Source organism: Pelophylax lessonae (assembly GCF_965119305.1).
Source record: "Pelophylax lessonae genome assembly, chromosome: 4".
NCBI lineage: Eukaryota > Metazoa > Chordata > Amphibia > Anura > Ranidae > Pelophylax > Pelophylax lessonae.
Window position 1 is genome coordinate 123017294 of NC_138771.1, and position 14154 is coordinate 123031447.

Genomic DNA, 14154 nt, shown 5'->3' on the forward strand with positions numbered 1-14154 from the left:
TCAGTGCCTGACCTCACAAATGCGCTTCTGGAAGAATGGTCAGAGATTCCCATAGACACACTCCTAAACCTTGTGGACAGCCTTCCCAGAAGAGTTGAAGCTGGTAAAGCTTGAACCCTAGGGGCTAAGACTGGGATACTATTAAAGTTCATGTGTGTGAAAAGGCAGGTGTCCCAATACTTTTGATATTATAGTGTATAATGATTGATTGATTATGGCAATGTATCTGATTGTAAGTCCACATCTGCAGCTGAATCAATCTTTGCACCAGGAATATGCACCCACTGTCATAATTCTGTGAGTGTCACATTCACTATTTTATAACAATACCCCTAGAAATCCAAAGTGATCATTTGCTGTAATTCTTCTTTTGCATTAACACTATATATAAAACACTATATATATAAAACACTATATATAAAACACTATATATAAAACACTATATATAAAACACAATATATAAAACATGTGTGTAAAATGTTTTATGCTTTATTCTGCAGACACGATGACTTGAAGGAAATGCTGGACAGTAACAAGGACTCCCTGAAGTTGGAGGCCATGAAGAGGATTGTTGCTGTGAGTTGTTCTTTCCTCCATCTGTGTAACAACATATAGTACCGTATATTGTGTGCTGAGACTAGCAAAATAATACTATCTTCTTATGTTTCCCAGATGATAGCACGAGGAAAGAATACATCAGATTTATTTCCAGCTGTTGTGAAAAATGTGGCCTGTAAGAATATTGAGGTGAGGTGACAAAAGTTATGATGGCACTTACTGACAGATGTCACACAATGACAATACACAGCAGTACAGGGATAGTCATGGTGGGGTCACAGATGTCTGGATACCATGGAGAACACTACAACATGAACTTACTGGGAAAAGTGACAGCTGCACAAAAACCTATCCTGTGGCTGTACAGTTGGGGCTATTGGCGCTTTTCCACTGCATGGAACCGAACGGTACGGCTCGCTTAAACAGTACCACCTCAGTTGTGGTTCCTTGTGACGCTTTTCCACTGCATGGAACCGAACGGTTCGGTTCGCTTTTGTGCTTTTCCACTGCATGGAACCGCATGGTACGGTGTAGGAACGGTTCGGTATGGTACGGTACAGCGGCGCTTTTCCACTACATGGAACCGAACGGTACGGCTCGCTTAAACAGTACCACCTCAGTTGTGGTTCCTTGTGACGCTTTTCCACTGCATGGAACCGAACGGTTCGGTTCGCATTTGTGCTTTTCCACTGCATGGAACCGCATGGTACGGTGTAGGAACGGTTCGGTAGGGTACGGTACAGCGGCGCTTTTCCACTACATGGAACCGAATGGTACGGCTCGCTTAAACAGTACCACCTCAGTTGTGGTTCCTTGTGACGCTTTTCCACTGCATGGAACCGAACGGTTCGGCTCGCTTTTGTGCTTTTCCACTGCATGGAACCGCATGGTACGGTGTAGGAACGGTTCGGTATGGTACGGTACAGCGGCGCTTTTCCACTACATCGAACCGAACGGTACGGCTCGCTTAAACAGTACCACCTCAGTTGTGGTTCCTTGTGACGCTTTTCCACTGCATGGAACCGAACGGTTCGGCGCGCTTTTGTGCTTTTCCACTGCATGGAACCGCATGGTACGGTGTTGGAACGGTTCGGTACGGTACGGTACAGCGGCGCTTTTCCACTACATGGAACCGAACGGTTCGGCGCGCTTTTCCACTGCATGGTACCGCATGGTACGGTGTTGGAACGGTTCGGTACGGTACAGTAAGGCGACGCTTTTCCACTACATGAACCGAACGGTACGGCTCGCTTAAACAGTACCACCTCAGTTGTGGTTCCAAGAGGGCCGTACCGGTACCATATCCCACAATCCTTTGCATGCAGCCTTGACTGTTTGTCACTACTAGCCACTGATTGGTCAGAGAATCGTTGTTTTACCACCCACTTACTTTAGTACTACTTTAGTGGAAAAGCAAACCATACCGAACCGTTCCAACACCGTATCATGCAGTGGAAAACCAAACCGGGCCAAGCAGGGCCGAGTGGAGCCGAGCCGGTACTTGCAGTGGAAAAGTGCCATAGGAGTACAACATATGAAAAATTCTTATCTGTAAGCTTAGTTGTAATAGTTTTGTTATTGTAATCCCTAAGTAATATTGGCTTTTCATTTTTTCTTCTACTGATACCAAGGACATGTCCTTTTAAATAAAGCCACTTTCCAAATATGTTTGAATATCCTATTGAGCTGTTAAAAGGAGTCTAGTCAATCACACCCTAAATTAAGAGCTTATATGTCTTTTTTTTTAGGTGAAGAAATTGGTTTACGTCTATTTGGTTCGTTATGCTGAGGAGCAACAGGATCTGGCTCTTCTCTCCATTTCTACTTTTCAGAGAGGCCTAAAGGTTGGTTAAAAATCATCTCCAGTCTCCTGTGTAAAAAAAAAAAAAGCAGCCACTCACCTATCCCACGACCCAGCACCGTGCTCGGCCCAGCTGTTTTCACCCTGTGTCCTCTCTCCTAGGGCACCAACATCTTCACCATGGGCACCCGGCTGAGACAGCTTGCGGCTTCACAGCCGGGTGCCCATTGGACATGCGCGAATGGTGTTTTACACACTGTGCATGGTCCCGCATTCTTTTGAGACCTGTCACATGTTCCAGAAGACTGCGAGAAGAAAGGGGGTAAGGAGAACTTCCACTTCCGTTCGCCTAGGCCACATGTGTCAAACACAAGGACCGGGGGCTGAATCCGGCCCTCCAGGTCATTTCAAGTGGCCCTCACATCCCTCTTGCAACTGCAGCACCCTCTTCTCAGCAGTCAGCAGCAGAGAGGAGGGCAGTACTCCTCCTTCAGACCCTGCATCACTCTATGAAGCCGAAGCACCCCCTCATCTCCACCTCCCCTAATCTCAGCATTCAGCAGACCCTGGCAGCTGACTCCAGCCCTCCTCTGGTCCTCCTCGAGACCCTGCACTTTCTGCTTCCTAGCTTTGCAGTAGCACAAGGTAAGGGGAATGCACTGTGATGTAAAGGAGGGTAAGGGACTCTTGACTTCTGATGGTGGGGGGGCTCTTGATATCTGATGTAAGGTGGGAGGGGGGGGTGGAGAGCTCTGGAAATCTAGTCCTACAGATACAACTGGCTCTTTGAGGGCAACCGTAATGCTAATATAGCCCGTGATGAAATTTAGTTCGACACCCTTTGGCCTAGGTGGTCGGAGCGGATGTGGAATAGGGTACCTGTCAAAATCGTGTACCTTTCCCCCCCTCCTCCCCAAAAGCTCCATTTCACAAACAGGAGCAGGGGAGAAAGCCTTTAAGCTGAACTTCCCCTTTTGTGTGGAGCTCCTCTTTAAGCATCAATAATGGCACAAAAATCTGGACTCAGTTTTGACCTTTAATCCTTACTAGCATATTTTTGCTTACCATCGTCCAGTTGCTTTATCCTTTGTAGATCAGGGGTTTGTTTACTCCAACCCGCACACGCTACGCTGTGCTCCCTATAATGCATGCATGGTGTGTGTTGTGAAGTGCCATGCGTTGTTACAACATATTGCACAGTTTACATTTACAGTTGTTTGTGCCATTGTGTGGATCTATGCTTGCCTTTCTCAGCCTTTTTACCCCAGTGCATGGGTCTCCAAACTTTCTAAACAAAGGGCTGGTTTACTGTCCTTCAGACTTTAGGGGGGCCAGATTGGCCAGTGGAAGTAGAAAATGCCCCAGTGGTAGCAAAAAAAAAAAAAACATGGTGCCTGTAGTCAGTAAAAGGAGGAATAGTGCCCCATCATTGGTATTAGTGGGAGGAATAATGCCCCATCACTGGTGTCAGTGGAAAGAATAGTGTCCCATCACTGGTGTCAGTGGAAAGAATAGTGTTCCATCACTGGTGTCAGTGGAAAGAATAGTGTCCCATCACTGGAGTCAGTGGAAAGAATAGTGTCCCATCACTGGTGTCAGTGGAAAGAATAGTGTCCCATCACTGGTGTCAGTGGAAAGAATAGTGTCCCATCACTGGTGTCAGTGGAAAGAATAGTGTCCCATCACTGGTGTCAGTGGAAAGAATAGTGTCCCATCACTGGTGTCAGTGGAAAGAATAGTGTCCCATCACTGGAGTCAGTGGAAAGAATAGTGTCCCATCACTGGAGTCAGTGGAAAGAATAGTGTCCCATCACTGGTGTCAGTGGAAAGAATAGTGTCCCATTACTGGAGTCAGTGGAAAGAATAGTGTCCCATCACTGGTGTCAGTGGAAAGAATAGTGTCCCATCACTGATGTCAGTGGAAAATGTCCTATTGTTGGTGTCAGTGAGAAGAATGGTTTCCCACTGTTGGTGTCAGTGGAGAGAATGGTGCCCCCTTTGTTGGTGTCAATGGGAGGTATAGTGCCCTGAGGGCCGGGAAAAGGCAAGCAATGGGTCACATTTGGCCCACAGGCCACAGTTTGGAGACTTCTGCCCCAGAGGATCCCTTTAAAAAAAATGTCAGGTCTCAAAAAACCCCTGCTAAAATGTATTGGAGGTCAGAGAGAAAAATGCCCCTTATATTTGGGGCCAGTGGAAAGAATTCCCCCCTTACAGACAACTAAAAGATAATGATGTCAATCAGCTGGCTCTGCCAAGTGGCATTTGCCCTAGACCAGTGATGGTGAACCTTGGCACCACAGATGTTTTGTAACTACATTTCCCATGATGCTCAACTACACTGAAGAGTGCATGAGCATCATGGGAAATGTAGTTCCAAAACATCTGGGTAGCCAAGGTTCGCCATCACTGCCCTAGACCATCAAATGGAAGGTCAATCAGCCACAAGCTCAGGGAACCTCTAGTAACCTCTGGAGATGTAGATCAGCCAGTGGACATGGAATGAGCCAAAAAAGGCTCTCTCATCTAATCCCTCCTGCCATCTCCTCAATAGCATATACCAGTGATGGGGAACCTTAGCACCCCAGATGTTTTGGAACTACTTTTCCCATGATGCTAAACTACACTGCAGAGTGCATCAGCATCATGGGAAATGTAGTTCTAAAACCTCTGGGAAACCAAGGTTCGCCATCACTGGCATATACTGATCTTTTCTCCCTCCTCTTTTGATATGTTCCACCATTGAGAGCAAAGCATAATACCTAGCACTTCTGTCTATAGCTAGCGTGTGACTTGGCGATAGAGTAAGGAAAGGTATGCTGCAGGGGAGGTGGGCATATTAGGTCACCCCTTCCACTGTACTCTACATGGATCACTTGTGTTATACTGTAATATCAAACTAAGGTTTAATTAACAGTGTTTACCAGATATTGGGAAAAGAAAAAGAACATCTATTAGATATACAACTTTTATTTGTTCTGCAGGTTGCCATTAAATGAAAAAGTGATAGCATCAAATTGTTTAGACCTCACTTATAGTCCATCAATCAGGCAAATTCCAGGATTTTTAACATAATTATTCTGTTTTAAGAAGTTTACTATTTGAATACTGCACTGAAACAAAGGAGAAAAGTTAAACAGGTTGTAAACTCATTCAAAATTATTTTATTTTTTTTCCAACCTGAAAGAGAAACACATAATGAGCTAGTATTCATCGCATACTAGCTCATTATGAAATACTTACCTTAGAACGAGCCCCGCTGTGCCGCCCGCTTACTTGTATGACGGGCGACATGTTCAGTCGCCCGTCTTCCGGGATCGCGGCATCCGGCCATCTGATTGGCCAGACCCGCGATTACGTCACTCCCGCGCATGCGCGCGGGAGCCGACAGTCACGGCACAGGGCTCTGAAGGAACGGCACCAGCGGCCATTCCTTCAGAGCGCATGCGCCAGTGATGTCACTGGCTGCATTTAAGGTAAATATCTCCTAAACGGTACATGTTTAGGAGATATTTACAGTACCTATAGGTAAGCCTTATCATAGGCTTACCTATAGGTAAAAGTTGCAGAGGAGGGTTTACTTCCTCTTTAATATGACAATAGCTGTCAGAGAATGTGATTAACTAATGATGATTGCTGTTGTTTTTTCTTCAGTTTAAACCCTCTACTTTGAAGTTCAACGTCTGGGTCTTTCACATTTGGCTAACAAAGATTTTGGTGGTAAAGCCTAAGCTAGGTCAGGTAGCCTGATCCACACATTATGGGCACCTTTGTGCTTACAAAAAATATCTGAAAGGATATTTAATACTTTTTACCATGTAACTTGTAACAAGACGATCAGATTTCCCTAATTACATTCTGAAAGTGGGGGGGTTCATTGTTGGAAGGAAAATCGGGTTGGAATCAAGCCTATCCCTTCTGCTTGCAAGCTGACATTAATTAATAATTTAAATGTCATGAGGCAATTGTCTTATTATCAGGAACTGTGACCTTGTGTTACTGCTAAAACCTTTTTTCATATTTTTAGAGTTATCCAATATTTGTGCTGATAAAAAGAAGAATTAGTAATGAGATAAGCACTATGTTTTCTTTTGCAGGACCCCAACCAACTGATCCGAGCCAGTGCCCTCCGTGTTCTCTCCAGTATCCGTGTGCCAATCATTGTACCCATTATGATGCTGGCAATAAAAGAGGCAGCTTCTGACATGTCTCCCTATGTGCGCAAGACAGCAGCACATGCTATACCCAAGCTGTATAGGTAACAAGATTATTGTTATTGCATGAAATCAGTCTAATCTAATCTGTATTTTCATATGTTACAAACACATCAGGGTTAACAAAGCTAATAAGGGGACTGGCGGATCTCAGTTATGAGGACCAGATACAAATATTAAACTTTATTCTCCCTAGATAAGAAGGGAAATGATTGCAATATAAAACTCCTTAAATGTGGACTCTAAGATTGAGAGGAAATGATTAAGGCCCCTTTCACACAGGTGGACCGTTCAGATCCGCCTGTCAGTTTTTTTGGCGGATCTAAACGGTCCCCCCATGCATCCCTATGGGGCATCGGATGTCAGCGGAGACATGTCCGCTGACACCCGATCCAATCCGATCCGTCAAATCTGGACGGATGGAAACCCTATTTTCCATCCGTCGATCGGATCGGATGAGAACGGACCGACGGTCCGTTCCCATCCGATTCCCCCATAGAGATGCATGGGGAACTGACAGCTGTGTCTCCGCACACAGCGCGGAGAACAACTGTCATCCTCCTGCTCAGCGGGGGATCGGTGGATCGCTCCCCCGCTGAGAAAAACAGACTCCGTCCGACGGACGGAGTGTATGAAAGGGGCCTTAACCTAAAGAAGACATGCAGGCACACAATAAAGTTGTAGTAGAGGTAGTTCAGTCTTAGGGCGTTCTTTACAGTTAGAGCTGAATAGATGTGGAATTCCCTTCCACAGTTGGTGGTGTCAGCAAGGAGTGCAGATAAATTCAAAAACATGTCAGATGTGTTTCTTCACACACACCTTCAGGTTGCATCCAGCGCTACACTTTGTGAGTGGTCTCGCAGCCTTCTGGGACCTGTGATCTGTCCAGGAAGGTTGCGGGGGGGGGGGGGGGGGAGAACTGCTGCTGCGATCCAACCAGAAGTAGGAGCAGGTACCTGTTCCCCCACCCTAAAAAAAGTTGCCAAAAAAGGGAATAGGAGGAGGAGGGCATAAAGCTGAACTTCTCCCTAAGGGTGAAGTTCCACTTTAAATAGCAAAAGAACTGGTGGAAATGCGCAGGTGGAATCTCACACACAGGTGAGATTCGGATGAAACAATTTATAAGCTGATAAATGTGTGGTTATTGTACCAATATTTTATTTCATTCTTTATTGTGGTTAGGACTTAAAAAAAAAAATGAGTTTAGAGCATATCTTTACTTTTTATTCAAGAAAATTTGAAACTATGAAATACACTTACCTGCCTGTTTGCAATCCTCTGTAGAATGTACATTGAACTGCACATGTGCAGCTTAGTTTACATTCCAGCACAGTGTCTTTGTGCTAGGAGGACTGCACTCCTGCGTGTGTACAGGAGTTAAGTCCTCATGCACTGGCCAATCAAGACAACCAAAGACCAGTACCCAGAAGAAGCTAGGAAGAAGATGAGGGACCTTACATGGAAGAGGTAAGTATTTTTGACTTTAGTGCCACTTTACGTCTCCTTATGCTTTGCTTACCTCTTGTTGCCCACGTAGCACAATGGTGTGCTGGCAAAGAGGGTGGGTTTTAATGCCCATACAACACACATACAGTGCATCCAAAAAGTATCTTTACTTATTCCACATTTTGTTACAGCCTTATTCCAAAATGCATTAAATTCATTATTTTCCTCAAAATTCTACAAACAATACCCCATCATGACAACATGAAAGAAATTTGTTTGAAATCTTTTAAAATGTATTTAAAAAAAAAAAAACATGTACATAAGTATTCACAGCCTTTGCACAATACTTTGATTGGCACCAATTGCATCCTCAAGTCTTTTTGAGTATGATGCTACAAGCTTGGCACACCTATTTTTGGGCAGTTTCTTCCATTCTTCTTTGCAGGACCGCTCAAGCTTCATCTGGTTGGATTGGGAGCGTCTGTGCACAGCTATTTTCAGATCTCTTCAGAAATGTTCAAGTCTGGGCTCTGTCTGGGCCACTGAAGGACATTCACAGAGTTGTCCCAAAGCCACTCCTTTGTTATCTTGGCTGTGTGCTTAGGGTCCTTGTTCTGTTGGAAGATGAGCCTTTGCCCTAGGTTGAGGTCCAGAGCGCTCTGGGGCAGGTTTTCATCAAGGATGTCTCTGTCCATTGCTGCATTCATCTTTCCCTCGATCCTGACTAGTCTCCCAGTTCCTGTTGCTGAAAAACATCCCCACATCATGATGCTGCCACCACCCTGCTTTACTGTTGAGATGGTATTAGCCAAGTGATGATCGGTGCCTGGTTTCCTCCAGACATGACACTTGCAATTCAGGCCAAAGAGTTCAATCTTTGTTTCATCAGACCAGAGAATGTTGTTTCTCATGCTCTGAGAGTTATTCAGGTGCCTTTTGGCAAACTCTAGGTGGGCTGTCCTGTGCCTTTTACTGAGTAGTGGCTTCCATCTGGCCACTCTACCATAAAGGCCTGATTGGTTGAGTGCTGCAGAGATGGTTGTTCTCGAAGGTTCTCCTCTTTCTACAGAGAATTGCTGGAGCTCTGTCAGAGTGACTATCAGTTTTTTGGACAGTTCCCTGACTAAGGCCCTTCTTCCTTGATCGCTCAGTTTGGCAGGGCGGCCCGCTCTGGAAGAGTCCTGGTGGTTCCAAACTTCTTCCATTTACGGATGATGGAGGCCACTGTGCTCATTGAGACCTTCAATGCTGCAGACATTTTTCTGTACTCTTCCCCAGATCTGTGTCTCCATACAATCCTGTCTACAGACAATTCCTTGGACTTCATCGCTTGGTTTGTGCTCTGACAAGCACTGTTAACTGTGGGGCCTTATATAGACAGGTGTGTGCCTTTCCAATGTCCAGTCAACTAAATTTACCACAGGTGGACTCCAATCAAGTTGTAGAAACATCTCAAGAATGATCAGTGGAAACAGGATGCACCTATGCTCTATTTTGAGAGTCATGGCAAAGGCTGTGAATACTTATATACATGTGATTCTTTTGTTTTTTATTTTTAATAAATTTGCAAAAATTTTAAAAGACATCTTTCATGTTGTCATTACAGGGTACTGTGTGTAGAATTTTGAGGAAAATAACAACTTAATCAATTTTGGAATAAGGCTGTAACATAACAAAAGGTGGAAAGAGTGAAGCGTTGTGAATACTTTCTGGATGCACTCTATGTATTCATGGACAGGACATGGATTCATGCTTTGCGCATGCACCCCGAACAGCAACCGAGCGGCCATAGACAACTGTCAGTCTCTCAGTATAATTGGGAGTTGGTGGGATGGGCTCTCGATCCTGTAGGCACTGTGAGAACAAATCACAGTGGTCACGTGATCAGTAAGTCCGTCCCACCCTTCAGGAAATATCAGATTGGGTAGAGTGACTCTTTATATAGCACAAATCTGCCATTATGTTGCAGCTGAAACGTGACTTTTGTTTAAAGATCTATTCATTTTCATTATGTAGACAAGAAGCATTTTTTTTTCTAATATGGGTACAAGCAAGGAAGCTTTTGCCAATGTTTGTAATATTTTTTTTTATTTCTTTTGGCACACAGCAATTTATAACATCTACAGAAATATCCTTCTTAGTGTTTTTGTTGCTGGGGAAAAAATTGAATTACAGTCATTAAAATATCTGTTTTGTCACGATTGTAACCATTTGAAGATAAATTGCTGAGCAATGAATTTAAAAAAAAAATGGAATATGCTATACAATGGTCACCTTCAGTAACTAGTCATGCTATTTAGTGCAACTGGCAATGCATTAATATTATTATTATTGTTATACAGGATTTATATAGCGCCAACAGTTTGCGCAGCGCTTAACAAAATGAAATTGAAAAGACAAGAACTCACTGCTCAAGGTGGTGTGATTGCCTGATGACTCACACTGGTGCATGCCCCGGCTCGCCTCCGTGAAAACTTGATAAAGGAAAAGGAATTGGCAGCACTCCAGGTTGAGTCAAAATCCAGATTTATTGACTGGACATCCAAATATGACAATCGTGACAAGGTAGACGCGTTTCACACACTGACTGTGTGCTTAATCATTAATGATTAAGCACACAGTCAGTGTGTGAAACGCGTCTACCTTGTCACGATTGTCATATTTGGATGTCCAGTCAATAAATCTGGATTTTGACTCAACCTGGAGTGCTGCCAATTCCTTTTCCTTTATCAACTTAACAAAATGAAGGCAGACATTACAGTTACAATACAATTTGGAACAAAAGGAATCAGAGGGTCCTGCTCGTTAGAGCTTACAATCTAAAAGGGAGGGTCAATTGATACAAAAGGCAATAACTGTGGGGGATGAGCTGATGGAGCTGAAGTGAAACAGTGTCATTAGTTAGTAGCCGGGTAGGCTTCTTTAACCACTTTAGGACCGGAGGATTTTCCTGCTTTACGTCCAGGCCACTTTTTGCAACTTGGCACTGTTCGACTTTAACTGACAATTGCGCGGTCATGCAACGCTGTACCCAAACGAAATTTACATCCTTTTTTTCCCACATACAGAGCTTTCTTTTGGTGGTATTTGATCACTTCTGCACTTTTCATTTTTTGCGATATTAATAAAAAAAGAGCGACAATTTTGAAAAAAAAACAATATTTTTCTACTTTGACAGTTAAAAAATATCCAATATATTCAATTTTTGTCATATATTTAGGCCAAAATGTATTTTTGTGGTATTTGATCCCCTGTGCGATTTTTACTTTTTGCTCTATAAACAAAAAAAGAGCGACAATTTTGAAAAAATAACAATATTTTTCACATTTTTTATATGAAATTCCCCAAAAAAAAATGTAAAAATCTAAATTTTTTAACATTTTAGGCCAATGTGTTTTCTGCTACATATTTTTAGTAAAAAAATTGCAATAAGCGTATTTTGATTGGTTTGCGCAAAAGTTATCGCAGCTACTAACTACGGGAAAGATTTATGTCATTTTTATTGGTTTTTTTTTTAACGAGTAATGGCGGTGATCTGCGATATTTTTTGCGGGACTGCGACATTGCGGCGGGAAGATCGGACCCTTGACTGACATTTTTGACACTTTTGGTTGTACCAGTGACATTACTACAGTAATCGGTGCTATAAATATGCACTGTTACTGTAATAATGACACTGGCAGGGAAGAGGTTAACTTTATTGGTGATCAAGGGGTAAATATATGCCTGGTGCTTACTGATGTGTGTGGGGGGAGGGGACTGAGTGACACAGGCACAGATCGCAGGTTTAGCTATGCTGAATCCTGTAATCTGTCCCTGCCTGTCACATAGGAGATCCGCCCGCTTTGTTTACACAAGCGGGCAGATTTCCTCACTCGATCCCCGACGATCGGGGAAGAGCGGCGGGGATCACCGCCTCTCCTCCCCTGGCCCGACTCCTGCTGTGTCTGAATAAAGCAGGAGCGAGCATCCGGCGGCACACGCACGCTGCCCACGAGGGGGGTAGTCCAGCGTAGGTCTACATCGCTGGATGGAATCGAGCCACTTTGCCGCAGTATGCTCCATGTGAGCGGTCGGTAGTTGGTTAAAGAGAAGGGTTTTCAGGGATCGTCTAAAGATGGATAGATTAGGGGACAGTCCTCAAGAAATCAATATAAAAATTCATTAACCCCGTACCTACTTAACGCAGCAAAAATGTGCATTCCCTTAAAATGGAAAAACGAGACACCTCCAGATATTAACATGTGGATCAATAAAGTGGAAGAGGTAAATAAATTTGAAAATCTTATATTAAATGCTAATCATAAAAAATATCACTTAATATGGGATAGATGGAACTTATTTGTCAAGTCGAGAAGACAAGAATAAAAATGAGGAGCTAGAGGATAGGAGAAGGCGCATACCCACGGGAACGTTACAAGCTATAAATTAACATTGTCCGTCTCCACCACCCCTCTTACATTATTATTTTTTTTTTTTTCTTAAACCCTAAATTTTTTATTTTTTTGGTCTTCTTTTCTTCTTCTCAATCGCACAATAGAACATAGCAGGACCATGAATAGTTTAGAGCTGGGGGGAATCTAGGAGAATTTGAGATTCTTTGTTATTAGTTTTTGTCTTTTAGAGTTATATACCAGATACCTCTATTTTTTACCCAAGAGAGAAAAATTTATTAAAACTATGAATATACGTTGCTGCTATAGTATAAGGTAAGATATGAAACTGTATGTACAATGTGCGATGAATACCTATGTATATGCTCTTTATTACTTTTTTTTTCTTTGGTTTTTGTTTTGTATGGAAAAAAAAATGTTAAATAAATGAAAATTTAGTAAAAAAAAATATTAGGGGACAGTCGGACAGATTGGGGTAGAGAGTTCCAAAGAATGGGAGAAGCTCTGGAGAAATCCTGGAGGCGAGCATAGGAAGAGGTGACAAGGGAGCTAGAGAGCAGGAGGTCTTGGGAGGACCGAAGAGAGCGGCTAGGTTGATATTGTGAGATCAGGTTAGTGATGTAGCTGGGGGCAGAGTTGTGGATGGCTTTGTAAACTATTGTTAGCACTTTGAATTTTATTCGTTGGGTGAGTGGAAGCCAACAAAGGGATTGGCAGAGAGGGGTGGAGGACACTGAACGGTTGGTAAGGTGGATAAGTCTTGCAGCAGCATTCATTATGGATTGAAGGGGGGATAATCTATGTAAGGGTAATCCAATGAGGAGGGAGTTGCAATAGTCGAGGCGAGAGATAACCAGGGCGTGAATTAAAAGCTTGGTGGTGTCATTGGTTAAAAAGGGCCGTATTCTAGAGATGTTGCGGAGGTTAAGGTGGCATGATTTAGACAGGGATTGGATGTGAGCCTGAAAGGACAGTGCAGAGTCCAGGGTTACCCCTAGCACCCTGGCATGTGTGGAAGGACTGATAGTTGTTCCATTGATCTTGACAGAGAATTCCGGGGAAGGGGCGCGTAGAGGAGGAAATATTATGAGCTCGGTTTGCAGCTCCGTTTAGCAGCATTGTAGCTGCTAGAAAATGCCAAAGAAATAATCAGGGATATTTGTAGCTGCTCCAAATCTCTGTGAAAAAGTTAATGGCGTGACATGTCCTTCTCACAAGTCTTTTCTCTCTTAGCTTAGTTTTATTTTCTCTTGTGTGCAGCTTGGACTCTGACCAGAAAGACCAACTTATTGAAGTAATAGAGAAACTGTTATCGGACAAAACAACAGTAAGTATAACATCTTTATATGGTTGAATATATATTCATGTTTAGTCACAATTATATTTTATACCTTTAACTTATTAGCTCAAGGTAGAAATAAACATTCTGTGTGACCATATGGCTCCTTTCACACTTGTGCGACCTAAAAGTTGCACGATTTGCCGCAATTTTTTTGCCATAAATTGCCACAATTTTGACTGGACTTGAAGCAATGTCTATGTCTATGTACCACAAAATGCATCAAAGTCAGATCAAAGTATTGCAGGGACTACTTTGAAGTCATTGCAACTTGAAGTCCCACAGATATGAACAGTACTCATTGGAAATCATGGAGTATGACTTGTCATGCAACTTTGCAGTCCCAAGTCACAGGAATAGTCGCACAAGTGTGAAAGGGGCCTTAGACCCCTTTCACACTTG

The 14154-nt window shown here is 43.2% G+C and overlaps 1 protein-coding gene across 10 annotated transcripts in view; it reads left to right on the forward strand.

The window, feature by feature from the left end:
• AP3B2 (adaptor related protein complex 3 subunit beta 2) overlaps positions 1-14154 on the forward strand; it is a 158576-nt gene that overhangs the window by 45369 nt on the left and 99053 nt on the right. For all 10 annotated transcript variants that reach the window (XM_082254195.1, XM_082254189.1, XM_082254196.1 and 7 more), the window contains exons 2-6: positions 501-576; positions 673-747; positions 2307-2402; positions 6457-6617; positions 13674-13740. In XM_082254195.1, the coding sequence (XP_082110321.1) occupies positions 501-576; positions 673-747; positions 2307-2402; positions 6457-6617; positions 13674-13740 (475 nt within the window). The remainder of the gene's footprint in view (positions 1-500; positions 577-672; positions 748-2306; positions 2403-6456; positions 6618-13673; positions 13741-14154) is intronic.